General features: G+C 48.3%; 1 protein-coding gene across 8 annotated transcripts in view; it reads left to right on the forward strand.

The window, feature by feature from the left end:
• Window positions 1-27,351, forward strand: part of MACROD1 (mono-ADP ribosylhydrolase 1) — a 257,629-nt gene that overhangs the window by 205,878 nt on the left and 24,400 nt on the right. For all 8 annotated transcript variants that reach the window (XM_087880870.1, XM_087880871.1, XM_087880867.1 and 5 more), the window contains one exon: window positions 26,586-26,702. In XM_087880870.1, the coding sequence (XP_087736996.1) occupies window positions 26,586-26,702 (117 nt within the window). The remainder of the gene's footprint in view (window positions 1-26,585; window positions 26,703-27,351) is intronic.

Consider the following 27,351-nt stretch of genomic DNA (forward strand, 5'->3'; position numbering starts at 1 on the left):
GAACGCCGGGTCCTGTCTCCCCACTTCCCTGCTCCCGGCCCCCTCCCCCAGAATCAGAGGCTAGACACTTGACGGTGGAAAAAGAAAAATCACCCCAGGGGCAGAGCCCCGTTGTCGTTCCGCGAAAACCGCAAACCTGTTGTGTCAAAGTCCCCGCAAGCTTTTTCCCCTCTCGGTGATCTGGGTTTTTGCAACCACGATGGAAAAGGGTGGCTGGGTGAGCTCTAGAAGCCAAGATAAGGTGCTTTGGACTTTTAGGGGTCCTTGGTACTCTCTGAGCTTGGTTGTTTTCTTGCAGACGTTTCATGACCCAATTAGGTAACCTCATCAGTGCTAGAGGGATGAGGTGTTTGCATAATGATGGAGGAGGAGGAGGAGGAGGAGGAGGAGGAGGAGGAGGAGGAGGAGGAGGAGGACGACGACTATGGGGTCCTTGGTACTCTCTGAGCTTGGTTATTTTCTTGCAGACATTTCATGACCCAACTAGGTAACCTCATCAATACTAGAGGGATGAGGTGTTTGCATAATGATGGAGGAGGAGGAGGAGGAGGAGGAGGAGGAGGAGGAGGAGGAGGAGGAGGAGGAGGACTATGGGGTCCTTGGTACTCTCTGAGCTTGGTTATTTTCTTGCAGACATTTCATGACCCAACTAGGTAACCTCATCAGTGCTAGAAGGGAGTGGGGTTTGGAGGAGGAGGAGGAGAAGGAGAAGGAGGAGGACTATGGGGTCCTTGGTACTCTCTGAGCTTGGTTGGTTTCTTGCAGACGTTTCATGACCCAGCTAGGTAACGTCATCAGTGCTAGAAGGGAGTGGGGTTTGGAGGAGGAGGAGGAGGAGGAGGACTATGGGGTCCTTGGTACTCTCTGATCTTGGTTGTTTTCTTGCAGACATTTCATGACCCAGCTAGGTAACGTCATCAGTGCTAGAAGGGAGTTAGATGGAGGAGGAGGAGGACTATGAGGTCCTTGGTACTCTCTGAGCTTCGTTGTTTTCGACGTTTCCTGACCCAACTAGGTAACGTCATCAATGCTAGAAAGGAGTGGACCTTGCCACCTGGAGGAGGAGGACTGTTGGTGCTCTCTGAGCTTGGTTGTTTTCGTTTCATGACCCAACTAGCTAACATCATCAGTACTAGAAGGGTGGGGGTTTGTGGAGAGGAGGAGGAGGAGGAACTATTCAACTAGAAGGGGCATTTGCAGCAAACCGCCTCCCTTCTAGCACTGATGGTATTACTTAGCTAGGTCACGAAACGTTTGCAAGAAAATGACCCACCCAGCTCGGAGAGCACGAAGCTGCCCTCATTTCAACTCCGAGCTACAAATATTCTCCTTTATTGGTTTTGAAGTTTTTTATTTTTCCCCCTCTTCTCCCAAATGCCAAAGTGTCAACCCTTCCTGGCTGGCACCCACCAGATTCCTGGAAAAGATTTTTTTTTTTTCGGCGGGAGAACTCCCAATCCAATCCCGCCCTCGGGGCCCAACTCAGAGGTTCCCACGCCTTCAAAGGGCTGTTTTCTATACTGGATGAAGATTGTCTTTCTAGGCTTGGATATTGGGGGCGGGGGGCATTTGGGGGGCGATGAGCGGCGATGCGACAGAAATGCATCAGTTTTTTAATAAAGGAAATGACTGTGGCCACGATGAATGAGCTGCATTGTGGACGAGGCTGTTATGAAAGCTTGATTTTTTTTTCCAGAGCCCAGCAGAAATCTGATTGATCTTAAGGGTTGTGAGTCCGCAACTGAACAAGCAGCTGTGTTTTCCTGACTCCCTCTGTGAACACCAGGGATCGGTTTGTGTGTGTGTATGTGTGCGCGCACGCACATAGAGAAGTCCCCTCACCTTTTCAACACTAGTCGTCCAAATTCCCAAACTTGACCTTAAAATCTGTGCAGGTTCAGATTTTCAGCCCGAATTCTCTTTCTTTCTTTCTTTCTTTCTTTCTTTCTTTCTTTCTTTCTTTCTTTCTTTCTTTCTTTCTTTCTTTCTTTTTTATTAATCAAATTTCTATACCGCCCTACTCCCGAAGGACTCAGGGCGGTGAACAGCCAAGATAAAATACAGATAATACAAATATTTAAAAATCCCTTAAAATTATTAAATATTTTGGCCGAAACACAGATTAAAACACCCAATTTTTAAAATCACACAAATTAAAAATTTAAAAGAGGAGAGTTAGGCCAGGCCAGCCTGTTGAAATAAAAAAGTTTTGAGAGCACGACGAAACGTGCGCAGGTCCGGGATCCTCCGTATCTCTGGGGGGAGCTCGTTCCGGATGGTAGGTGCCCCCACAGAGAAGGCTCTCCCCCTGGGGGCCACCAGTCGACACTGTTTGGCCGACGGCACCCTGAGGAGCCCCTCTCTATGGGAGCGTACTGGTCGGTGAGAGGCTATTGGTAGCAGAAGGCGGTCTCGTAAATACCCCGGTCCGATGTCATGGAGCGCTCTAAAGGTGGTAACCAAAACCTTGAAGCGCACCTGGAAGACCACCGGGAGCCAGTGCAGCTCGTGCAGGAGGGGGGTCACATGGGAGTGCCACGTCGCTCCAATAACTACCCGTGCGGCCGCATTCTGGACCAGCTGGAGCCTCCGGGTGCTCCTCAAGGGGAGCCCCATGTAGAGAGCGTTGCAGTAGTCCAGGCAGGAACGCTTTGTAGCGTTCGTAACAAAAAAAAAAAATGCTGAGCTTTGGGTCCTGCATCCAGGAGTGAAATGCTACCGGTTCGGGACAGTTCGCACGAACCAGTAGTGAGAATGCTACCAGTTCACCCGAACCGGTAGTAAAAAAATGCTTTAAAAAGTAAAAAAAAAAAAAAAAGTTCCGACAATCGCACGGCAAAGCTGATCGTCTGAACTTTTTATTTTTTACTTTTTTAAAACATTTTTTTTACTACCAGTTCGGGCAAATAGGTAGTAAAAAAAATACTATTTTTTTTTAAAAAAAGGTTCCAACAATCAGCTGTGACAATCAGCTGTGCCGCCCCGATGGTCATAACGATTTTTTTTTACTTTTTAAAGCATTTTTTTACTACCTATTGCCCAAAAACTGGTATTTTTGTGTAAAGTGTGATAATTTTGAGCTCTCTGTGACTCTGTGAGGTTCCTGCTTGTTGCAAGGGCCATTTTGTGTGAAGTCCACTCCCATCCCATTGAATTTGAATCTCTCTGCAAGGGAGTGAAGGGGCTGGGTTTCCTTCGGATACAATCAATAAAAGCCATTTTAATTTTCATCAGCGCCTGGCTTCCCTCCTTCCCTCCTTCCCTGGCTGCCTGTGGCAAGTGATTCATGGGCCCCGAACCACGGAGGCTGCCATTAGGAGCACTTTCCTTGGCGCAAAACAAACAGTCTGGTTGGAGAAATGGATGGCGGGAAGGATGTGAGGAATAGGAGAAGGACGCGTTCAAGGCAGGGAGTCCTCAACTTACGACCTCAATGGGGAACCCCTGAGTCTTTGGGAAAGACGCACGTAGTTCTCAATTTATGACCAAAATAGGACCCCAACCCATTGAGGACACATTCAATATAAGTAATCCTTGATTTACGACCACGATTGAGCCCCAAATTCCCATTGCTAAGCGAGACAGTCGTGAAGTGAATTTGGCCCGCATTTTCTGACTTTTCCTTGCGAATCACCGTAGTTGTTTAAATTAGTAACACGATCGTGAAGCGAATCCGGCTCCCCCATGGACTTCGCTCATCAGGAGGTCGCAAAAGGGGATCACGCGATCCCGGGGAGCACTGCCACCATCATAAGTATGAGTCAGTTGCCAAGTGTCCGAATTTTGATCACAGGACGAGCGTCTGAATTGTGATCACTCCTAACCCTGGCGTTTACTGCAATGCTTGTAAATGTGAAAAAATGGTCAGAAGCAGTGGTGGGATTCAGCCGGTTCGGCCCAGTTTTGGCGAACTGGTTGTTAAATTGCTGGGTGGCTTCGCCCAGCCACTATTTGGTCTCGCACGCTGGTGCCTTAGAGACTCAGAAGTCGGTTTTTTCCCCCCAGTGGCGTTGTAACTCTGAACCGTCACTAAACCAACTGCTGTAAGTCGAAGACTCCCTGTATCAATAGTTAACCGGGTGAAGCGTGAGAGAAACTGGAGACTTTGCAAGCTCTTCTGACCTAGGCTTCCTTAGAGAGTATACAGCACAACCTTAGTCCCGGCAAACCCCTTTAATTCATACGGCTGTGAATTATTGTCCTTCCCAGTCCGAAAGGCTTCTTGAACAGTCTTTCAGGGGAATGTTTACAAACACCCACCTTATCTCCCTTGGAATGCTGCCAGAGAACTAATTGACACACGCAGGGCAAGGCCAAACTTAGCACAGAGTCAAACAGAACTTTCCGAAGCTTTTACCGACCAGATGAACTAATTGCTTCCTGCAAAAGCTCACGTCCCGTTCGCTTCTCTTTTATGTCTTATGCGAGGGGCCAATCACCTCCAAGCCTTACTCCCAAGTCGACCCTGTTTCCTTAATTGTTCCTGTCTCCTGGCAGCTCTGCGCATGCGCACACTGGGAACAGGCTCCCGCTGTTCTTCTGCCTCGCTGATGTCAGACTCCGGAGACTCCAGAGGCAGCAAAGAACTACCAGATGGCCCTGGCTCCCTCTCTGCCTCCGACGCAGAGCCCTCGTCCGAGCCTTCCCCAGACTCCAGGACTGGCCCACGTTCCTCCCCAACCTCCTCACTGTCTGAATCTGCTGCCAGCTCTGCTGGCCGCTTGTGGCCACAACACAAGTGATGTTTTCTTTCCATAAGTAAAATTTGCTTTAATTGCAGAATGGGGGGGGGGGAAAAAGCCGATCTCACGATACGGTTTTTCCCAGTTCGTTTGAGCCGCGGTGAGTCATCTTTTGGGGTAATGAAGATCTGGGATAAATCTTTCTTAATCGAGGGGCAAAAAATAACCATTGAATCGCGAGCCTCCCAGAGTCGCTTGGCAAACCGAGACAGCCGACATATAGATTTAATAGATAAATAAAAGATATCCAGAGAGCTGAATCACCAGAACGTGGCAGCCTATTTCGCAGACCGAAGGGCGGCTTTTCATTTTTTGGCGGGGCGGGGGAAACTCTCTGCTCCTCCATTGTGTGTGGGTTTTTTTTTTTCCCCAGGAAGAAAAAAAAACATATTTCGCTATCTTGAATTAATTAATTTGGTCAAGGCAGGCGGAGATCGATCGATCGATCGATCAGCCCATAAATACAATTTTGTTGGGTGTTTTAACCTCTGGATACAATGCGCCGAAAGCTCTTCGTTCTTTTTTCTCTGCCGTCTTTCTCCGTCTGACTTAAAGGCAGCTGTTCTTTCGTCAGAAAACGTGTCCAGAAAAGAAGCTTTATCGATCGTTTCGAGACCTGGCCTGGCCCCGGTTCTGGCGCATGGGAGCCGTGGAGGGCCCCAGTGCTCATGCATGCACCTTGGCAGGGTGAGAAAGGCGATGCGCCTCTCCCGCGGCTCTCAACAGCCTCTCTGGAGAAACATGGTGTTTTTTCCTCTCTCTCTCTCTCTCTTTTTCTTTGGAAAATATTCAGGGCAAAAGCAAAAGAAGCGCCAGCCCCGTGGAAGCCGAAAGGGAAGCTAAAAGGCGATGTGGGCCTGGAAAGAGACCAGAGGAGGCTGAGACTGATAATTGGGGTGGAGGGGAGGGAAAATTCAGGAAGGGAATCTGGATTTTGGCAAAGAAATGGTCGGATCTGGACGCTGGGATTGCCTGATCGGCTGAGTTAGTTTGCCACTGAGGCTGAAGCCCCCCCCTCCCTCCCTCCCTCATTCACTCACTCCCTCACTCATTCCTCTTTCCTCCCTCCCTCCCTCCATCCCTTCGTTCCTTCCTCCATCACTCACTCCTTCCTCCCCTCTTTCCTTCCCTCCCTCCCTCCTTTCCTTCCTTCCTTCATCACTCACTCCTATCCCTTCCTTCCCTCTTTCCTTCCCTCCCTCTCTCCCTCCTTCCCTTTCTTTCTCCTGTTTCTCCTTCCTTCCTTCCTTCCTTCCCTCTTTCCTTTCCTTTCCTCCCTCCCTCCCTTGCTTCCTTCCTCACTCACTCCCTCACTCATTCCTCCTTCCCTCCTCCCTCCTATTCCCTTTCTTCCTTCCCTCTCCCCTCTCCTCTCTTCCCTCCCTTCCTTCATCACTCACTCACTCCTCCTTCCTCCCCTTTCTTTCCTTCCCTCCCTTCCTCCCTTCCTTCATCACTCACTCCTGTTCCCTTCCTTCCCTCCCTCCTTCCTGTTCCCTTTCTTCCTTCCCTCTCTCCTCTCCTCCCTTCCTCCCTCCCTTCCTTCCATCACTCACTCACTCCTCCTTCCTCCCCTCTTTCCTTCCCTCCCTCCCTCCTTTCCTTCCTTCCTTCATCACTCACTCCTATCCCTTCCTTCCCTCTTTCCTTCCCTCCCTCTCTCCCTCCTCTTCCCTTTCTTTCTCCTGTTTCTCCTTCCTTCCTTCCTTCCCTCCTTCCCTCTGCAGGGGAGAGACGCTGGACAGCCTGGGCTGAAAGCAAACCTCCACCACTATTCAGTCGGTTCAAAAGCCCCCCCCCCCCAGTTTTATTCCAGCAACCTGCCTCTGGATTGGAAGTGTTGGAAATTGCTTTCCATCTACCACCCCCCAACCTCAACCCCAAAGGTGTTAGAAGGAATGTGTTATGCCCTCCCCTCCTGCGGGTCTAATAGCAAAGGGGAGGGGCCCTGATGATGAAACCTTGCAGCTTCCAGATTTACCTCCAGGCTGCCGGAGAGGTCTGCCCCCCCACCCCAGGGCATTACACAATGCAAGGAGAAATTATAAGGGGAAGGATGTGCAATTGGGGTGTCTCCAGGCTGCCCTTAGCCCCCCCCCTCAATGGGGATGCTGAGAGCAAGGACCGATGCATTTCCCTCCGGTTGCCAAAACCAGTGAAACGAATGTCTCCCGTCCACGCTGGGTGGTTCCCTTTTCAAATGCCCCTTTGCAAAGGCCTGGGGGAGGCAGGGAGGGGCAGGCAAGTTGTTCCTGGGCTGGCGGTCTCTTAAATGGATGTGGGGGGAGGCTCTCAGACTGTGTCCTCATAGAACGGAGCCAAGAGACGGAGGGGGGCGGGGAACGAAGAGGTGATGCAATCCACCCCCATGGGGATTGGGGAGCTAAATATAGCTTTGCCCGATTCTGCCTCACACACATACACACAGAAGAGTTTTCCAGGTGGCTCTGGACTACAAGTCCCAGCAGCCCCAGAGGGCGTGGCAGGAGGTGGGAGACGGACCACCGGACCCTCGTTCAGGCAGCGACGTAAAAAGCGCAAGGTCCCCGACGCCATGGGGCCTTGTCAGAGTGTCTCTGCTGGGTTTCCCCCCCACACACACGCAAAATGCCTACTGGCTTCCTAAGCCCGTGATGGCGAACCTAGGACACGCGTGCCACCTGTGGCACATGGAGCCATATCTGTGGGCACGCGAGCATTGCCCTAGCTCAGCTCCAGCACCCATGCGTGCGCCAGCCAGCTGATTTTCGGGCCTTCCGAAAGTCGGGAAACGGGCCATTCCCGGCCTTCCTGAGGGGTGGGGAAGGCTGTTTTTGCCCTCCCCAGGCTCCAAGAAAGCCTCTGGAGCCTGGGGAGGGCGAAAAACGGGCCTATTCTATTCTATTCTATTCTACTCTATTCTATTCTATTCTATTCTATTCTATTCTATTCTATTCTATTCTATTCTATTTCTATTCTAAAGAAAGGAGATTATTGTTGATTTACATTGAACAGGATAAGTAATTCTCCTTGCCATGTGCTCCGGCTTGAAGTTTTCTTAGGGACTAGTAGATTGTATTGAAATTTTCGAGGAACATCTCAGAATCCACCCACTTCATCTGTTACAATCGGGAGCGTGAGTTGCACCGAAGAAAGAAGGTGTTCCCCTCGCCTCCCCCTTCCCTTCTCTTCCTCCCCCTCCTCCTTTCAGGCAAACCCCAATTCTCCCAGGGCCTTCAGTCCAGGTTGCCCCTTTTCGGAGTTTAGCTTAATCCCTTCGCAAACTGGGTTAATCGTAATTGGGAAGAGAGAATCCCATTTAATCTACCGGAGTTAATCCTCAGGGCTGGTCACAGGAGATTCACAGCCTCTGCAGATTGTGAACGGGGGGAGAATTCAACAAATCCCGCTTTCTAACTGTGTTATTGGTTAGGAAGCCCGCCTGGGTTCCCCAGCCGCCATTTTGTGAGTGCTCCCACAAGTCAGAACTTGAATCCTGCCCGCTGGCCTCAAAGCTCGCTCTAAGCTTTGGAGACTGCAAAGGCGCGAAGACCCTCTCGATTGGTTTGCCTTCATTGGGACCACCGTCCCATAATACCGGCAAGTCCTCGACTTACGACCAGAGCGGAGGGGCCCCCTCCCCCCAATTTCCATTGCTAAACCGAGACACTTATTAAGCCCAGTTTTGCTCCATTGGATGAGTTTTCCGGCCGCCGTTGTTAAGCGAATCGCCGCAAGTTGTTAAGTCAGGAAGAGGGTCGCTAAGTGAAACTGGCTTCCCCCCCATTGAGTTTGCTGGTCAGAAGGTCGCCAAAAGGCATCACGTGAGCCCCCCGGGACCCCACTGCAACCGTCATAAATACGAGTCAAGCCTCTGAATTTTGATGACATGACCGAGAGGGATGCTGCAACAATCTTTTTTAATTTTAATTTTAATTTTTTGGGGGGCTGCTCTTTTACCATTTACCTTTACTCCAAACTTTCTTCTTCTCCTCCCCTTCTCTTCCTTCTTTTCTCTTCTCCTACTTCCTTCGTTCTTCCTCTCCTCTTTTTCACTCCTCTCTTCTTCCCCCCTAACCTTCTCCGCTATTCCTCTTTCCCCTCCCTTTTCTTCCTCTCCTTTTCCCTTTCTTCTCCTCCTCCCCTTCTCTTCCTTCTTCTCTCTTCTCCTACTTCCTTCGTTCTTCCTCTCCTCTTTTTCACTCCTCTCTTCTTCCCCCCTAACCTTCTCCGCTATTCCTCTTTCCCCTCCCTTTTCTTCCTCTCCTTTTCCCTTTCTTCTCCTCCTCCCCTTCTCTTCCTTCCTCCTTCTCCTCCTATTTTCTTCATTCTTTCTCTCCTTCTCTTTCCTACTTCCCCTTCCCTTCCCCCACTCCTCTCTTCTTCCCTCCTTCTAGCCTTCTCTCCTGCTCCTCTTTCCCCTCCCTTTTTTCCCTCTCCTTTTCCTTCTTCTCCTCCTCCCCTTCTTTTCCTTCCTCTTTCTCCTCCTACTTTCTTCGTTCTTCCTCTCCTTCTCTTTCCTACTTCCCTTCCCCCACTCCTCTCTTCTTCCCCCTAACCTTCTCTCCTGCTCCTCTTTCCCCTCCTTTTTCTTCCTCTCCTTTTCCCTTTCTTCTTTTCCTCCCCTTCTCTTCCTTCCTCTCTCTTCTCCTACTTCCTTTGTTCTTCCTCTCCTTCTCTTTCCTACTTCCCCTTCCCTTCCCCCACCCCTCCCTTCTTCCCCCCTTCTAACCTTCTCCTCTACTCCTCTTTCCCCTCCTTTTTCTTCCTCTCCTTTTCCCTTTCTTCTTCTCCTCCCCTTCTCTTCCTTCCTCTCTCTTCTCCTACTTCCTTCGTTCTTCCTCTCCTTCTCTTTCCTACTTCCCCTTCCCTTCCCCCACTCCTCCTTTCTTCCCCTTCCCTTCTAACCTTCTACGTCTCTTTCCCCTCCCTTTTCTTCCTCTCCTTTTCCCTTTCTTCTCTCTCTCCCTCTCCTCTCCTCTCTTCAACCTTCCTCTCTTTCCCTACTCCTTCCCCTCTCTCCTGTTGTTTCCCTTCCCCGTTCAATCTAAAGTGGTATTCGAGCAGCCCCGATTTTCTATTTATCTCTATTCTCATTTCAATTTCTTATTCAATTAATATTTATTTTGTGTGCATTTTTTATAATATCTCACTTTTTTTTTCCCCAACGATCTTAAGTGTGAAAGACGACCATCGGTCCTCAGTGCCATTGCAACTTTGAATGGCCACTAAGTGAAAGGTTGTAAATCAAGGACTACCTGTAAAATCCCATGATCGGCCCAGAGATCGGCTCTCTTTACGTGGCGCAGGAGCTCTCTGCTTCTGGAAGCCATTCATCATGGCTCCCTATTGTTATGAACAGCTGAGCTGAGTATCCGTGCGCTTCTTTAACAAAACTGACACCTTCCTCGTCACACACATCCCCTCGGCTGCTTTAATATATATATATATTATTATTATTGGCATAAATCTCAATATTTTATCTCCCCTTCATGAATATTACAAGGCGCCTAAATATCTCCGAAAGAGATTTGCTGAAGGGGTTTTTATTAAAGTCACTCCCAGTGGAGGCTGCCGCAGTACCAGAATTGCTATAGATGAATGAGAAACGGATGGCGGGGTAGGCGTGTGACGAGTGTGGGGGGTTAGCGGGGATGGTCTTTTCTTCGGAGAAGACCCCCCCTCTGCTTTGCAGGAAGGTAACTCTGGAGTCTGCTGAAGAGAGGGGTGCACAGTTTTTTCCCCTGGCAGCTATAGTGAACTAGCCTTTAAAGCAGGCTGGCTGGGGGATTCTGGGAGTGGAAGTCCACCCGTCTTAAAGCATTCTGACTGGGGGATTCTGGGAGTGGAAGTCCACCCGTCTTAAAGCATGCTGGCTGGGGGATTCTGGGAGTGGAAGTCCACCCGTCTTAAAGCATTCTGACTGGGGGATTCTGGGAGTGGAAGTCCACCCGTCTTAAAGCATTCTGACTGGGGGATTCTGGGAGTGGAAGTCCACCCGTCTTAAAGCATTCTGACTGGGGGATTCTGGGAGTGGAAGTCCACCCGTCTTAAAGCATGCTGGCTGGGGGATTCTGGGAGTGGAAGTCCACCCATCTTAAAGCATTCTGACTGGGGGATTCTGGGAGTTGAACTTTCCCCATCTTAAAGCAGGCTGGCTGGGGGATTCTGGGAGTGGAAGTCCACCCGTCTTAAAGCATTCTGACTGGGGGATTCTGGGAGTGGAAGTCCACCCGTCTTAAAGCATTCTGACTGGGGGATTCTGGGAGTGGAAGTCCACCCGTCTTAAAGCATTCTGACTGGGGGATTCTGGGAGTGGAAGTCCACCCGTCTTAAAGCATTCTGACTGGGGGATTCTGGGAGTGGAAGTCCACCCGTCTTAAAGCATTCTGACTGGGGGATTCTGGGAGTGGAAGTCCACCCGTCTTAAAGCATGCTGGCTGGGGGATTCTGGGAGTGGAAGTCCACCCATCTTAAAGCATTCTGACTGGGGGATTCTGGGAGTTGAACTTTCCCCATCTTAAAGCAGGCTGGCTGGGGGATTCTGGGAGTGGAAGTCCACCCGTCTTAAAGCATTCTGACTGGGGGATTCTGGGAGTGGAAGTCCACCCGTCTTAAAGCATTCTGACTGGGGGATTCTGGGAGTGGAAGTCCACCCGTCTTAAAGCATGCTGGCTGGGGGATTCTGGGAGTGGAAGTCCACCCATCTTAAAGCATGCTGGCTGGGGGATTCTGGGAGTGGAAGTCCACCCGTCTTAAAGCATTCTGACTGGGGGATTCTGGGAGTTGAACTTTCCCCATCTTAAAGCAGGCTGGCTGGGGGATTCTGGGAGTGGAAGTCCACCCGTCTTAAAGCAGGCTGGCTGGGGGATTCTGGGAGTGGAAGTCCACCCGTCTTAAGACATGCTGGCTAGGGGATTCTGGGAGTGGAAGTCCACCCGTCTTAAAGCTGGCTGGGGGATTCTGGGAGTGGAAGTCCACCCATCTTAAAATAGCCAAGTGCAGAAACCTTGATCGAGCTACTTGTGAAGAAGTCGTTCAACTCCCATCTTGGAGCCAAATAATCTGGCACTGCCCGCTTTGCAATTTCTTAGCCAGTCTGATGTTGCTTTTATATAAGAAGTGAAGGCTGAAAGGACCGTTCGGAAGCAGATTGCCCTCGGCCTCCCTCTAAGCGGCCTTTCCTGCCCATCGAAGGAGGGAAGAGATTTCCCCAAGAGAAAAATGGCATCAGCCGAGAGAGCTGGGTGGAGAAGCATATGTTTAGTTCTCCCCCTTGAAAAGATGAAACGACAAGCCAGCTGTTGAAACCTCCCTCACGTTGCCGGGTGTTTGCGAAACTGTTGTATCATCTCTAACCCCTCGCCTGAGTTTGCGGAGCCGAATGTGTGTGTCTGTTTGTGTTTGTTAGTGTCCAAACATTCTGGAGTTTTACAAATCCCAGGTTCTGTAGACACACACAGACACACACAAATGTGCCAAATCCTGCCCAGTGAGCAGGATGAGTCTATGAGGAAGGAAGGAAGGAAGGAAGGAAGGAAGGAAGGAAGGAAGGAAGGAAGGAAGGAAGGAAGGAAGGAAGGAAGGAAAGAAAGACGGGGAGGGTGGGAGGAGGAAAGAAGGAAAGAGAGAGGGAGGAAGGAAGGAAGAGGGAGGGAGGGACAAAAGGAAAGGAAAGGAAGGAAGGAAAGAGGGAGAGAGGAGGGAGGGAGGAAGGAAAGAGGAGGAAGGAAGGGAGGAAGGAAGGAAAGAAACAAGGAAGGAAGAAAGAAGGAAAGGGGGAGGGAGGGAGGGAGGAGGGAGGGAGGAAAGAGGAAGGGAGGGAGGGAGGAAGGAAAGAGAAGGAGAAAGGAAGGGAGGAAAGAAACAAAGAAGGAAGGAAGGAAGAAGGAAAGAAGGAAAGGGGGAGGGAGGGAGGAAAGAGGGAGGGAGGGAGGAAGGAAAGAGGGAGGTAGGAAGGAACGAAGGAAAAGGAAAGGAAGAAGGAAGGAAGGAAAGAGAGGGAGGAAGGAATGAAGGAAGGAAGGAAAGAAGGAAAGGAAGGAAGAAGGAAGGAAGGAAAGGGAGGGAGGGAGGAAAGAGGGAGGGAGGGAGGAAAGGAAAGAAGGAAAGGGAGGGAGGGAGGAGAAAGGAAGGAAAGAGGGAGGGAGGAAAGAAAGAAGAAGAAAGAAAGAAGAAAGAAAGAAAGAAAGAAAGAAAGAAAGAAAGAAAGAAAGAAAGAAAGAAAGAAAGAAAGAAAGAAAGACAACTGAGTAGAAAACTGAAGGTGAGAAGCCGCAGAGTTGTTTTGTAGCTTCTCGGCTTCCCCAGAGCATCCCAGATTGGTCTCCTTGCCTCCCAAAGGGCTGATCAGAGGTTGGGGATAAACAAGCTTTAATTAAACCGTAGCTGAGATAACAAGTCCCTAACTAAGCAGGGTAGAACCAGTTCTTGGCGTGGCCGTGTCTGCAGGAAGGACCAGGAGACAGACCCAGAATTACAGGCAGTCCTCGACTTACAACCATTCATTTGGTGACCAAATGAAATACAACAGCCCTGAAAAAAAAATAACTTGTGACCGTTTTTCACACTTTTGACCGTTGCAGCGTCCCCCGCAGGTCACTGACTCCCATTTACGACGGTCCGGGGTGTGTGTGTCCCACGACCCTCTCTTGCGACCTTCGGACAAGCCAAGTCAATGGGGGAAGCCGGATTCCCTTCACACACTTAATGCGTGACTTAATTTAACAACTGAAACGATCCACTTAGCAACCCCGGCGAGAAAGGTCGCAAAACGGGGCAAAACTCCCTGAACCGTGGAAACGGTGGGCTCCATTGTTGGCCTTAAGCCGAGGGCTCCCTGTAGGAATGCACGTTCCCCCGCTGGGAGGCTGAATTGGCAAAGGGGCCTTGGAGGTCATCTTATCCATCCCCTCTCCACCTGGACGGAGGATTCGCAATGCCAGACGGCCTGGGTGGACACCTTCCCCCTCATGCTGTGTCAATCATCTCTGCTTAAAGGCTCTCATTTGGGGGAGGGGGGCCCCTGAGCTCCTTTATCCAGCCCCCCCCTCCCCAATCCAATCTCTTCCCCCGTGTCGTGGTTTCAATCCTGCGCTTTTCCGTTCTTCGCAAAGCTTCCAATTTCTTGGGGTTATCCAAGAGCCGGGCAGCCCCTGTAATATTTCCTCCGGCTCCCTTCTGACCCCCTCCCCCTTTCCTCCCCTCCGCAAACCCTCCCCCCCCTCCCTCCCCCCTCCCTGACACAAGATTTGTATGGAAGCTTGGAATCAATTTGCACTTCGAAATTGATTTTGTGGAGACCCCAGAAGAAGCGTGAATAGGAAGCCAGCTTAAGCGGCAATGAGAGAAGGGAGGGAGGCGAATGCAGGCGGAGTGGGGGGCAGGGGGCTGCTTCTTGCAGTACGGAGGTCTGGCCCTCTTTCTCTCTCCCTCCCCACCCTTAAATTGACTCCCCCCCCCACCCCCCGGGAAATGCCACGGGCCTTGGCCTCAGTGTCTTGCTTGGCACGGGCCGAAGTTTACCATTCAGACATGACATGTGTCAGATTTGCCAGGTCCCGGCATCCTGCCATCAAGAGCTGGAGGAATGGGGGTGGGGGGAAGTTTGAACAAATCAGCAATAACTGTGTGCGTACGTGATGGGAAACAGGGAGAGGGGAGATTGACAGATGATAAAGATCAGAGATGCCCAGCTTGTACCAGTGGGCACCAAGGCCGTGTGCCTTGAGAAAGAATGTGAATTGTCTCAAAACATCTTGGCGGACTCTGATTGGAGAAATATGGACTGATCCCCGTGGGAGGTGTGTGTGGGGGTTGGAGAAAGGAGCCTTTTCTGTATCATTTTCACGTAGAGGGGTAGCCTTAGATCTAGCCCAGTGATGGCTAACCTTTTTGCCGTCACGTGCCAAAAACGGGGGAAGCGCAGGGGGTCACGTGTGTGCGTGCCCACACCCATAATCCAATGCGCCCCCCCATGCATGTGTGCACGACCTCCCGCACTCTTCCCACTTTTGGCACGCAATGGCAGGGTGGGCCCCAGCTACGGACCCCAAAGAACGCAGCACACAGTTCGCTGATGGGCCACAACAGCCCGATAGGCCCGTTTTTTGCCCTCCCCAGGCTCCAGAGGCTTTCTTGGAGCCTGGGGAGGGCGAAAACAGCCTCCTCCCCCTCCCCGAGGCCCTCCGGAGGCTGGAAATGTCCTGTTTGTTGACTTCCGGTGGGACAGGAAGGCCCAAAAATCAGCTGTGCGCGCCGGAGCTGAGCTAGGCAACATTTGCGTGCCCACCGATATGGCTCCGCGTGCCACCTGTGGCACGCGTGCCATAGGTTCGCCATCACGGATCTAGCCTGACTTTACTGCAACCAACTTCCTTTAGTAAAAGAAGCTTTTGCTTCAGTCTAATGGAGTCGAGGGTCTTTCTTTCCTAAGGGATCAGTTTGCAGCAGTACTGACAGCGCGGCTCATCCTGAACTAACCCAGGCTGAATCTATCAGGGGGATAAGCTAACAGGCGGGATTTGCCATAAAAATAAACCAACCATGGTTAGCAGTGAATAGGCACAGGCAAGGCTTTTCCCACCCTGCAAATTTGTGCCACCCAATGCTCCCATCCCGGCTTTGATGCCCCGATCCATCGCTACGAAACAAATTCCCGGCAGGATGCTGGCACTTTCAACACCAGCCAATGTGGCATGGCTCAGTTTTTGAAGCATTTTAGAAATTCATTCTCGGGGCCCTTCTGCTGGCAGACCTTGGTCTGGCTAAGTGGGTTGGGTGCGGTGGAGGGGTGAAATTTATTTCTTTCCCAGCCCATCGCAAAGGTTAGGACTGAGTAAAACGAGGGGATCGGTGTTTTTCTGGTTGCTTTTGTGAAATCTATGTAAAAGCTGGAGAAGGAGGGAGGGAGGAATGGGAAGAGAGGGGGGGGGGAGAGAGAAATAATAAATCAATCAATAAAAATGGTCCTCTCTTTACGTTGTGCATATAATAAAAAACAAAACCAGAATAAGCGATTCAGCAGGATCCTATCCAACTTCCGATTTCTGCATTCAGACAACCATTTTGCTCCCTTATCCGTCTTCCTTCCCGCGACGGAAGCACAAAGCTCTCTGCGTGTGTTCATAACACCTTTGGGACGGTGTCGTATTTGCTCATTAGGTTCCCCCTGTTGAATGCCTCAAGCCCCCCCCACACACTTGTGCAAAACTCCTGCAATACTGTCCCCCCCGACCTCTCCAATTTTCCTAAGAAATTTTCTTCTCTCTGCCCGATTCCTTTTGTGTGCAATGCGGAACATGATGTCAACTTCCACCTAATCTATTTATTGACGGTTATTTATGATCTGTGGTTGAGATCTCTTACCCAAGCAGGACAGGGGGCATAGCTGAGGTCTCCCTTCCATAATTCTGATTTGTTTGGCATCAAAGCTTCCTTGCAAAGCGGGGAAGAATTGCATTAGGTCCAAAAAAAGCGAAAACTTTCAGGGAAATTCAAGGTCCCCATAAAATTGTCCAGGGAGCCGGGTTCGAATCACAGGAGAGCCCCCTAAAACGAATGGCAGCCCCCTCTTTTTTGCATATATATCAGGGGTGAAATCCAGCAGCTTCCGACAGGTTCTGGAGAAATTTCTAGCGGAAATTTTGAGCAGTTCAGAGAACCGGCAAATACCACCTCTTACTGGCCCCAGGAATGGGGTGGGAATGGAGATTTTGCAGTATCCTTCCCCTGGAGTGTGGTGGGAATGAAGATTTTGCAGTATCCTTCCCCTGGAGTGGAGATTTTGCAGTATCCTTCCTCCAGGAGTGGGGTGGGAATGGAGATTTTGCAGTATCCTTCCCCTGCCACGCCCACCGAGCCACGCCCACAGAACCGCAAAAACTCAGAACTGGGCATCCCACATTGGCGCAAAGAAAGTCTTTAAAAATCTCAGTGAGAAACGAAAGTTGGATTACCAGCTTCCCATTTGTCCATCAATCACTTCGCTTTCTCCTCTATCTGTGCCAAATGGGTTCTTTAAAAAAGATAAAGAAGAAAGAAAAAAAAACGCACGGGAAGAAAAATCTGCATTTTTTTAAATTTGCAAGTTTGGTTTAACCTGCCACAGATTTGGCAAACGAACGCCAGCGTGCAATGGTTTGTGTGTGTGTGTGTGTGTGTGTGTGATTCTGTACAGGCAGCCTTCACAACAGTTCGTTTACGGACAGTTAATCAGTGGAACAGCCTGCCACTAGAAGTTGTGAATGCTCCAACATTGCAAGTTTTTAAGAAGAGGTTGGACAGCCATTTGTCTGAAGTGGTGTAGGGTTTCCTGCCTAAGCAGGGGGTTGGACTAGAAGACCTCCAAGATCCCTTCCGACACTGTTGTTCTATATTGAAAGTTACAACCGCACCATAAAAGTGACTTAGGATCGCTTTTCACACTTACGACCATTTCAGCTTCCCCATGATCAAGGACATGGACCGTTCCCTATGGTGTGTGTGTGTGTTTCCCCGTTAAAGGGGGGAAAGTTTTGCCTGTGAATTGCATTAGAATCGTCGTTGTTTTCCCCCCCCTCTTTTTTCATTTCCCCAAGCATTGCCCTCTGAAACGGCCTCCTTCTGCTGACTCATAATTCAGAAAGGAAACAGCCAGCAGATTTGAGATTTGTGTCTGGGCGGGCGCGTTTTAATATTATCAGAGAAACGTTGCAAATTTTTATTTTATTTTATTTTTTTTAAAAAAAGGAATGCACCAGAGACATTGCAGGGAGAGAAAAATATATGCCTGCGGGTGATTCGAATAAACTAAAATGCAAAAAGACAAAAAAAAAAAAAAAAGATCCATGTGATATTAATGCCGAAGCTAGTTCAACGCTTCGATGTAGTCTTAGAACTCTGCTAATTTTTCATGTTTAGAATACCAAGCGAATTCAATGATTCAAGCTCTTAGGTTTTAACCAAAATTAGCAATTTTGAGAGGTGTGGAGAAAAGACTGCTAGAAAAAAAAAGAACATTTCTAGACTGGCTCCCTCCCGGAGATGATTTCCTCTCTCTCTGGCGAGTCGTAGAAAAGGATCTCCTTGTGGTGCCATTTCCACTCCGCTTCTCGATGAGGTGGGGAACAGCACGAGGCCTTTTGAAGTAACAAGACCACCCCTCCTTCTCCCTGTCTCCAAATCCCATTTTCGAGAGGACATGGCTCCCTTCAAAAGCCTTTCATGCAAAGCAGGGGTGAAATGCTACCGGTTCACACCGGTTCGGGGGAACCGTTAAGTAATAAAAGCTACCGGTTCGTCGAACTGGTAGTAAAAAAAAAAACCTACCGCTTCGTCCGCACCGGTATTTCCGATGATCAGCTGTGCCATGCGATTTATATTCGCTAGAAAGCAGGAGATCCTTTCTAGGGAATCTAAATCATGCAGCACAGCTGTTGCCCCCCCCCTCGCTCTTCTACTTCCCTTCAAACGGCTCCTTTTTCAGCGCGAAGCACACGTTTGGAGTGCACTGTGCATGCACACGCGTGCAGCGTGCTTTTGGCGCGCACCACATAAATCCTGAGTCCTTCGGGAGTAGGGCGGTATAGAAATTAGATAGATAGATAGATAGATAGATAGATAGATAGATAGATAGATAGATAGATAGATAGATAGATAGATAGATAAATAAGCATGGGCTTCGAACCAGTGGCAACCGGTGGAGGATTTCACCACTGACACAAAGGCAAAGGACACACAGCCACAAAGAAGCCGATCCGCTTTGCCAAGCCGGCATTGCTGGCTGCGTTTTCCATACCTCTGGTGATTCCCGATGGAACGGTCTTATTTTCCGAGAGAGATCCAGAAAATGGCTGGTTTTTTCACTGCAGGAAAACCATTTCAGCTAGCAAAACAGGTCATTTGCAAATTAAGCCTTACAAAAAGCTGGGAAAACGGTACCAGAGAGAGAGAGAGAGGGAGGGAGAGAGAGAGAGAGAAGCCAACTTCCATCAGGATTGCCCCACGAGAAAGACGCCAGCATTTGCCAGCCACTGGGAGTCCTCCACTTACGACCACAATTGAACACAATTTCTGTTGCTAACCAAGACAGTGGTCAAGTGAGGTTTGCCCTGTTTGATGACCTTTCTTGCCACAGTTGTTAAAGTGAATGACTGCAGTCGTTCAAGTAGTAATTCAGTTGTTAAATAAATCCACCCATCTTAAAGCAGGCTGGCTGGGGAATTCTGGGAGTTGAAGTCCACCCATTTTATTGGTTCGATTTATTGTTTATTGGTTCGATTTATATGCTGCCCTTCTCCGGAGACTCAGGGCGGCTTACAGTGCGTTAAGCAACAGCCTTCATACTTTTGTATATACCTGCTTAGTAGGGCTTTCGGGGGGCCCCCCCAAGCGGTGTTCTTTTTTTATACAAAGTCATCTTATTGCCCCCACAATCCGGGTCCTCATTTTACCTACCTCGGAAGGACGGAAGGCTGAGTCAACCTTGAGCCTGGTGAGATTTGAACTTGCAGTAATTGCAGGCAGCTGGCAGCTAAGTGCTACTTAACAGCACTTTAGTCCGCTGCACCACCAAGGCTCTTTAATTTTAAAGCAGGCTGGCTGGGGGATTCTGGGAGTTGAAGTCCCCCCAACTTAAAGCAGGCTGGCTGGGGGATTCTGGGAGTTGAAGTCCATGTCCTTAAAGTTGCCAAGTTTAAGGAACCCTGTAAGGCTATACCGATCACAGTCGATTCCTGGGCCGTGTGCCCTTGAGAAGCTGTGCAGATTTGGGGAGCAGGACTCTACCCCATCAGAGGCTGCTGCAATGGTGAATATTATTAGAGTTAGATCATCATCATCATCATCATCATCATCATCATCATCATCACCACCATCTTAGTATTATTCATATCCCTCATTTGCTCTCTCCATCTGGCTGCTTTTCAGAAAGGTGGGGAGGGGGAAATTGCAGCCTGGAGCCGTCGCTGAAAGGTTCTCGGAGTTTAAAAAACACTTCTGTCAAAACAGACAAAAAAATAAAATAAAATAAAACCTCAGGTGTAACAACAACAGTGCCGCTTCTAAAGCCAAATGTGTTAAGGCAACTGTGACAAACATTGGGGGGGGGCCGGGGGAGGCGTTGTTGCTTCCCGCTGGGTCTCCGTTCCCCTCTGGGAGGGCTGGGGATATCCCCTCCTCCTCCTCGCTCCCACCCTGCTTTCTTCCCCCCCCCCCCGGAGTATCCTTTGAAGGCCTGCAGCTCAAGGCGGGGATCCCCCCACCCCCAAAATTGGCTGATTGGGCTTGGTGGGAATGGAAGCCAAGCGCTGGGAAGGCCTCCGTTGATTGTTCGGGAGTGGGGGGGGGATCAAAGGGGAAGGCGATCGAACCCGGCTCTCCAGATTCCCTCGGATCAAATCTCCCTTTTTTTTTGGAGATGCTTATTTCGTGGCTGACGTTTAGACTTCGTGTTGGTTTGTCCTGTTATGGATCAGGATCAGGAAATAATCCTCTTTTCTGAAAGAATTCCCAAGGCCAGGTCTCTTCTTCCTCTTCCTCCTTCCTTGTCTTCTTCTTCCTCCTCCTCCTCCTCGTTTTTTATCTTCCTCTCCTTTTCTTCCATCTTCCTCCTCTTCCGCTCCTTCTCCTCCTTCATTTCCTATTCTTCTTCCTCCATCTCTTCTTCTCCTCCTCCTCCTCTGTTCTTCTTCTTTTGCTTCTTCTTTTCTTCTCCTCCCTCTTCCTTTCTTCTTTCTTTCTCTCTCTTTCTTCTGCCTTCCTTCCTTCCCTCTCTCCTTCCCTCCCTCTCCTCCTCCTCCACCACCTCCTCCTCCTCTTCTTCTGCTTCTTCTTCTTCTTCTGCTTGTTCTGCTTCTCCTCCTTTCTCCTTTCTTTCTTTCTCTTTCTTCTTCCTTCCTTCCCTCTCCTCCCTACCTCTCCTCTTCCTCCTCCTCCTCCTCTTCTTTTTCTGCTTCTTCTGCTTCTCTTTCTCCTTTCTTTTTTCTTTCTTTCTCTTTCTTCTTCCTTCCTTCCTTCCCTCCCTCTCCTCTTCCTCTTCCTCTTCTTCTCCTCCCCTATCTTTCCTCTTCCTCCCCTTTCTCTTTTCTCTTTCCTTCCTTCCTTCTTTCTTCCTCCCTCCCTCCCTCTCTTTTTTTACTTTCTCTCTTTTTTTCCTTTTCCTTCCTTCCTTCCTTCCCTGCTCTGCCTCCCTGCACCTACAACTCTATGCTTTCCTAAGCCGTTTTGCTGCTTGTGCTACACAGCATTATGAAACGCGGCCATAAATTGCAGTGCTGTATGCAACAAGCTTATAAATTATTTTTTCCCCTTTTTCAGCAAGTGCATCCAGTTTACCACTAGGTTTTGTATTCTTCTCCTCACTTTTATAGGCCTCATAAAATAAAAGTCTAAAAAAAAAGTGAAATGTATGCATAATAAATGCTTGAGGAAATGGGGACAGACTTCCAGATCTTGGCTCCTTGGCCAACTTATTAAAGTTTTTTTTTATGGTCTTGGGGCTTGTTCTGAGCCATCAGAACAAGGGAAGGAGAAGCTTCAGCAGGTGGGCAAGGATGGTGGGATGGAAGGAGGAGGAGGCAAGGGGGAGGAGGAAAAGAGGGAGAAGGAGAAATAGGAGGAGAGGGAGAGGGAGGAGCAGAAATAAGAGGAGGAGAGGGAAGAAGAAGAGAAGAGGGAGAAGGAGAAAGATAAATAGGAGGAGAAGAGAGAGAGGGCGAAAGAGGAGGAGAAATAAGAGGAGAAGAGGGAGAGGGAGAAAGAGGAAGAGAAGTGGGAGAAGGAGAAAGGAGAAGAAGGAGAAGGAGAAGTAGGAGGAGAAGAGGGAGAGGGAGAAAGGAGGAGAAGAGGGAAAAAGAGGAGAAGAGGGAGAAGGAGAAAGAGAAGAGGGAGGGAGAGGAAGAGAAGTGGGAGAAGGAGAAAGGAGAAGAGGGAGAAAGAGAAGGAGAAGTAGGAGGAGAAGAGGGAGAGGGAGAAAGAGAAGGAGAAGAGAGGGAGAAGGAGAAAGAGAAGAGGGAGAGGGAGAAGGAAAAAAAGAAATAGGAGAAGAGGGAGAGGGAAGAAGAGGAAGAGAAGAAGGAGAGAGAGAAATAGGAGAAGAGGCGGAGAGAGAACAGAAGCTGCCCACCTTCTGGGTTTCTGGCTGAAACAGGACAGCAGGGGTGCCAAAGGGATCGTGGCTTTGCAGAAGGCCAAAAAAATTGCATTTGCGAAGCAGGGAACTGCGGTGCCAACCCTCACCTCCTCTTCCTCCCTTCCCCTCACCCCTTTTGACCCTTTGCTCCGGCCCAACCCTGGCATTCACGCAGACCTATGCTCCATCCGTCACGCTCGGTTTCTCATCCCAAAGCACCCTGGTTTTTTCCCCCCTTTTTCCTTTTTGCTTGCTCTTCCTTTCTGAAACTGCAAAAAAAAAATATGGTTTAAAATAACTAAAATGCAAGGCTCTCCAAGGGTTTTTGGGTGCCGGTGGGTATAATCGGCCCGAGCCACAAACGTTGTGTCTCTAGAGAGTTTTTAGTGACAAGGGCACCTTTCTGCTCACAGCCGGATGAGGGAGGCACGGAGGAATTGTGATCCTCAGCAAATCCTTCCCGAAGAATAGGTGAATAATATTTCCAGTTTTATCATGGGGAGAAGGAGAAAGCGGGTATTTACAATCCGGAGGCCGAAATTCCAAGCGAAATGGATTTCCTCTTTGCGCTTCGCTTAGGGTTCGTTTTGCGTTTTGCTATGCTTGTCGTGGCTTGGAGAGAAAACACAATTTCCCCGTGTTGTCAGGAAACACCAATTTTCAGAAATGCATGCATTTAGGAAAACAAACTTGCAAAAAAAATAAAATAAAAATCCATGTACCGCAGACGAAACGCACACAAAACACGTACGGGGTTTTTCCGGCAGGCTTTTAAAATAAAATATTCGCACAGCGACGTTTCCCCTCCTCCTTCTCCCCAAACGAGGACAATTTTGATGCAATTGTGGATTTAAAAAAATATATATATTCTGTACGAATCTTTATGGGCGGCATTATTCAGACAGCAAAAAAATATAGAAAAAAATTAAAAAATCAAGATTTCCAGCAGCACCTTGGATAGCACCAGATGCATTAAAAAATAATCCAGAGCCAAAAATGCTTTTTTTTTTTACTCTTGAGGGAGGAGACCCCTCAAGAAAATCCTTCTCTACCCTCTTGCCCATCGTTTAAAAAATAATAATTAGATTGATTGTTTTAAAAACTTTTTTTTTTTTAAGGAAAGGCATTGCCATCACTCCTCTTCGGTTTCCTTTTTTTGGTTTTATTGCCCTGTAACCTATGATTTGGATAAAGGCCCCAGCCTCGGGGGAATCAAGGCAAAATGAAATAAATATTCATTTAAATAGAAAATATTATTTAATATTAAGTGTTATTTAAATGTCACTTAAACTTGTTTAAATAGAAAGGTTTACTGATTTAAATATGTACTTTAACATTGTTTAAATGCTGAAATAGAAATATTTACTTAAGTACTTAAATGCTCGACTTACAGCCACAATTGAGCTCAAAATTTCCATTGCTAAGCAGGGGCAGCTGTTAAGTGAGTTTTTCCCCATTTTACGACCTTTCTTTGTTACAGTCGTTAAGCGAGCCGTGCAGCCGTTAAACGAATCAGGCTCCTGTCATGGATTTTGCTTGTCAGAAGCTGCTGGATGACAATCAAATTATCCTGGGATACTGCAACCATCATAAATACAGTGGTTAGGATGTCGAAGAGCCCCGAGTTCAGATCTGGGGGTCGAACCCCAATCTGCTCCGCCTGGCTTTCTATGTGAACCCCTCCGATTGATCCCCAGAATTCAGTCAGGATCCCCTCCCCTTTCTCTCTTTATAATGATGGGGGCTGAGCCAACGTGGACGGTTTGCCTGCTTTAAAACAAAACCATCGTCTCCCTACCTCTCCGGCCTTTTTTATCGACTCCCCTCGGAAGGCAACTGGTAAAATATTGTTTTATGGATTAGCAGATGGACTGCGAATGAGCTAATAATGGACTTTCCTGATCAATGAGACTCTGTAATGGCTGGAGAGCGAATCAGAGCAGCAGTTGCACGTCAGCTTGCCTTCCTTCCTTCCTTCCTTCCTTCCTTCCTTCCTTCCTTCCTTCCTTCCTTCCTTCCTTTCCTCCCTCCTTTTTCCTTTCCTTCCTTTCTTCCTTCCTTTCTTCCTTTCTTTCTTCCTCCCTCCCTCCCTATTGTCCTTCCTTCCTTCCCGCTTCCTCTCCTTCCTTTCCTCCCTCCTTTTTCCTTTCCTTCCTTTCTTCCTTCCTCCCTCCCTCCCCATTGTCCTTCCTTCGCTCCCTCCCTCTCCATTGTCCTTCCTTCTTCCCTTTTTCCTTTCCTTCCTCCCTTTCTTCCTTCCTTCCTCCCTCCCCATTGTCATTCCTTCCCTCCCTCCCTCCCTCCCTCCCTCACATTGTTCTTTTCCTTCCTCCCCTTCTTTTCCTCCCTTTTTCCTTCCCTTCCTTTCTTCCTTCCTTCCTTCCCTCCCTCCCCATTGTCCTTCCTTCCTTCCTTCCCTCCCTCCCTCACATTGTTCTTTTCCTTCCTCTTCTTCCTTTTTCCTTTCCTTCCTTTCTTCCTTCCTTCCTTCCCTCCCTCCCCATTGTCCTTCCTTCCCTCCCTCCCACCCTCCCTCACATTAGCCTTCCTTCCTTCTTCTCCTTCCTTTCCTTTTTCTTTCCTTCCTTCCTTCCCTCCCTCCCCATTGTCCTCCCTCTCCTTCCTCTCCTTCCTCTCCTTCCTCTCCTCCCTTTTTCCTTTCCTTTCCTTTCCTTTCCTTCCTTCCTTCCTTCCTTCCTTCCTTCCTTCCCCCCTCCCTCCTCCCTCCCTCCTTTTCCTTAATGAAACCGATCCATTTGACCATCTCTAGTCAGGAGTTGGCGCTAAGGATTTCCCAAAGCAGGGCAAGCTTGTTGGGACTCCTTCCTGCGATTTTATTTTAATCCTTTTTGCCATCATGTTCACTGTGGTACACTGCTCCTGAATCGTCAGGTTCCACCACAGGCTGGTTGTCACACTCTTTCTTGTTTTGTCACCCAGCCAGCGAGATGGGCAAGCTGGATTTGACAGCTGTTAAGGCAGCGTCTGAGTACATAGGCAGTTCCAAGTAAAGTGGGGTGATGGGTTTTTTTTTGCAAAGTCAGGATAATCAGCCCTAATAAGTTCAAAATTTCCATGTATCTAGGCAGTCCTTCAATTTGCAAGTCGCGATATTTCTTTATTTTTTTTTCCCTAGCTGTTTCTCTTCAATTTGTACTGATATTGCAGTAGTAGTAGTATTATCATCTCTTTTATTCATTAAACATGAAACTCAGTCACTGACCATTCAAAAATGCATCACAAATACCATTGACTGGTGCTAATGGTTGATATGGGATTATTATTATTATTATTCTTTTATTCATTAAACATGAAACTCAGTCAATTGAACATTCAAACATGCATCACAAATACCATTGACTGGTGCTAATGGTTGATAGGGGTTGCTGCCAGCGTCCTAGGGATCAACCAAGGACCTTCTGAAGATGTACGATGTTCCGAGTAGCGCAGTTTTTTTTCAGTTCCGCTGGTGTTATTGCAGGAAGCTGCAATTTCTTGATGCATTTTCTTGGACATGGTACCAAGTGCCCCGATGACAATAGGTATCACTGTCACATGTTTCATCCATAATCGCGTAGTTTTGATGGCCAGGTTGCAATATTTCATGATCTTTTCCAGTTCTTTTTCTGTGACTCTGGCATCTCCTGGTACCGCGATATCAATAAATTGTACGTTTCAGTTTTCGACAACTGTGATATTTGGCATGTTGTGTTCCAAATGACGATTCATCTATGTTTGAAACTCCCACAAGATCCTCACCTTCTCATTTTCGATAACTTTTTCCACTTTATGTTCCCATGACATCATCATCATCATCATTATTATCATTATTATTATTATTATTATTATTATTATTATTATTATTATTATTATTATTAATCTTTAGTGAGATTCACAGCCTTTGAGGCTGGTTAATAGCTCAGCAGCTCGAGTCCTAACCAAGGACCTAGGAACTGTTAAGGTATCGTTGGAGGATGTCAGATGTTCCGCGTAAGGTGGTTTTTTGTAGTCAAAATGTTCAAGTCTGGCAAATTTAGAATTTCTAAATAGCGGGGCAGCCCTTTGGGGATTGCTCCGAGGGCTCCAATTACAATCGGGACAACACACAATTTCTTTTTCCACAGTCGCTCAACTTCAATTTGCAAATCCCGGTACTTTGTGATTTTTTTCTTGCTGCTTATCTTCAATCCGTGCATCACCAGCTATTGCAATGTCAATGAACCATCCTTTTTTCTTTTCAACTATTGTTAGGTCAGGTGTGTTGTGGACCAAGTGCCTGTCAGTCTGAATCCTAAAGTCCCACAAGATCTTGAGTTTCTCATTCTCTAAAACTTTCTCAACCTGATGTTCCCAGTGGTTTTTGCTGTACTCAAATCCAAACTTCTGGCATAATTTCCAGTGAATGATCTTAGAAACGCGGTCATGGCGTTGTAGGGAGTCAGTTTGTGAAATTTTGCTGCACCCACTGATCAGGCGGTCGACTGTCTCCTCTTTCTCATTGCAGAGGCGGCATTTGCTGTTGGTGGTAACATGTTGAATTTTTGCCTTCATGCAGTTTGTGGCTAGGGCTTGTTCTTGAGCTGCCAAAATAAAGCTTTCGGTTTCTTTTTTCAGTACTCCTGATCTTAACCAGTTCCAAGTTAGTTTCTGGTCAGCTTTGCCTTGCATTAAGTTGTTATTGTTGTTGTTGTTGTTATTATTATTATTTTGATGATGTGTGCATTTGTGTGTGTTTTTTCCCATTCCTTTCACAGTGGATGGATGCATCCATCGTGCCGCAGGACCTTTGTTGAAAGAGGAATGCCGGAGCCTGAACGGTTGCGAGACCGGAAAAGCAAAAATCTCCTGTGGGTACCGTCTCCCAGCTAGATGTGAGTAAATGCAACTTTACTAGCAGAAGGGACGAGTAGCCGATCCGTTGAATTCTGTCAGAGGGAGAAAAAAGAGGTTTCAAAGAAAGGGCAGGGGAAAACTCTGGAGTTTTGAAGCCAATCCGTACAAGGAGGGAATCAAGAAACTGAGTTCAGTTTAGCCTTGAAAAACAGCGACTACAATGTTTTTTTTTAATTCTTGAACTCGGGACCCTGACTCACGGCTTTGTATCAGAGGTGGGGAAATTCTGGTTAAAAGTTACGGCTATTTGCGGGCCTCCTGCGGGTCATGTGACCACATTTTACATTTTTGCCAATTTTTTTTTTAAAAAAGGCATTTATTTCTGCTTTTCAGCAAACACATCCATCGCGATCAATTGATTTGCTTAACAACTGTGGCATTCACTTAATGACCTCCGACTATCTCAAAAAGATGCCCACAAAATCAGGTTGGCTACTCGGTGGCCTGCTTTATAACCATCATGGCTTACTGGGCAGGGTCCATTACAGTCATAAATCGAGGACTTCCTGTATTTCCTAGACAGTTTGACTGCAAAGAGACCCTTAGAATCAGATTAAAGCTCAGGAAATCATTTTTAAGATCTCTCTGCGCGAGATGTTAAATATGCTTTGATTGACAGCCAAGCAG

This window comes from Pantherophis guttatus, chromosome 18 (assembly GCF_059756535.1).
Source record: "Pantherophis guttatus breed Tessera chromosome 18, ASM5975653v1, whole genome shotgun sequence".
NCBI lineage: Eukaryota > Metazoa > Chordata > Lepidosauria > Squamata > Colubridae > Pantherophis > Pantherophis guttatus.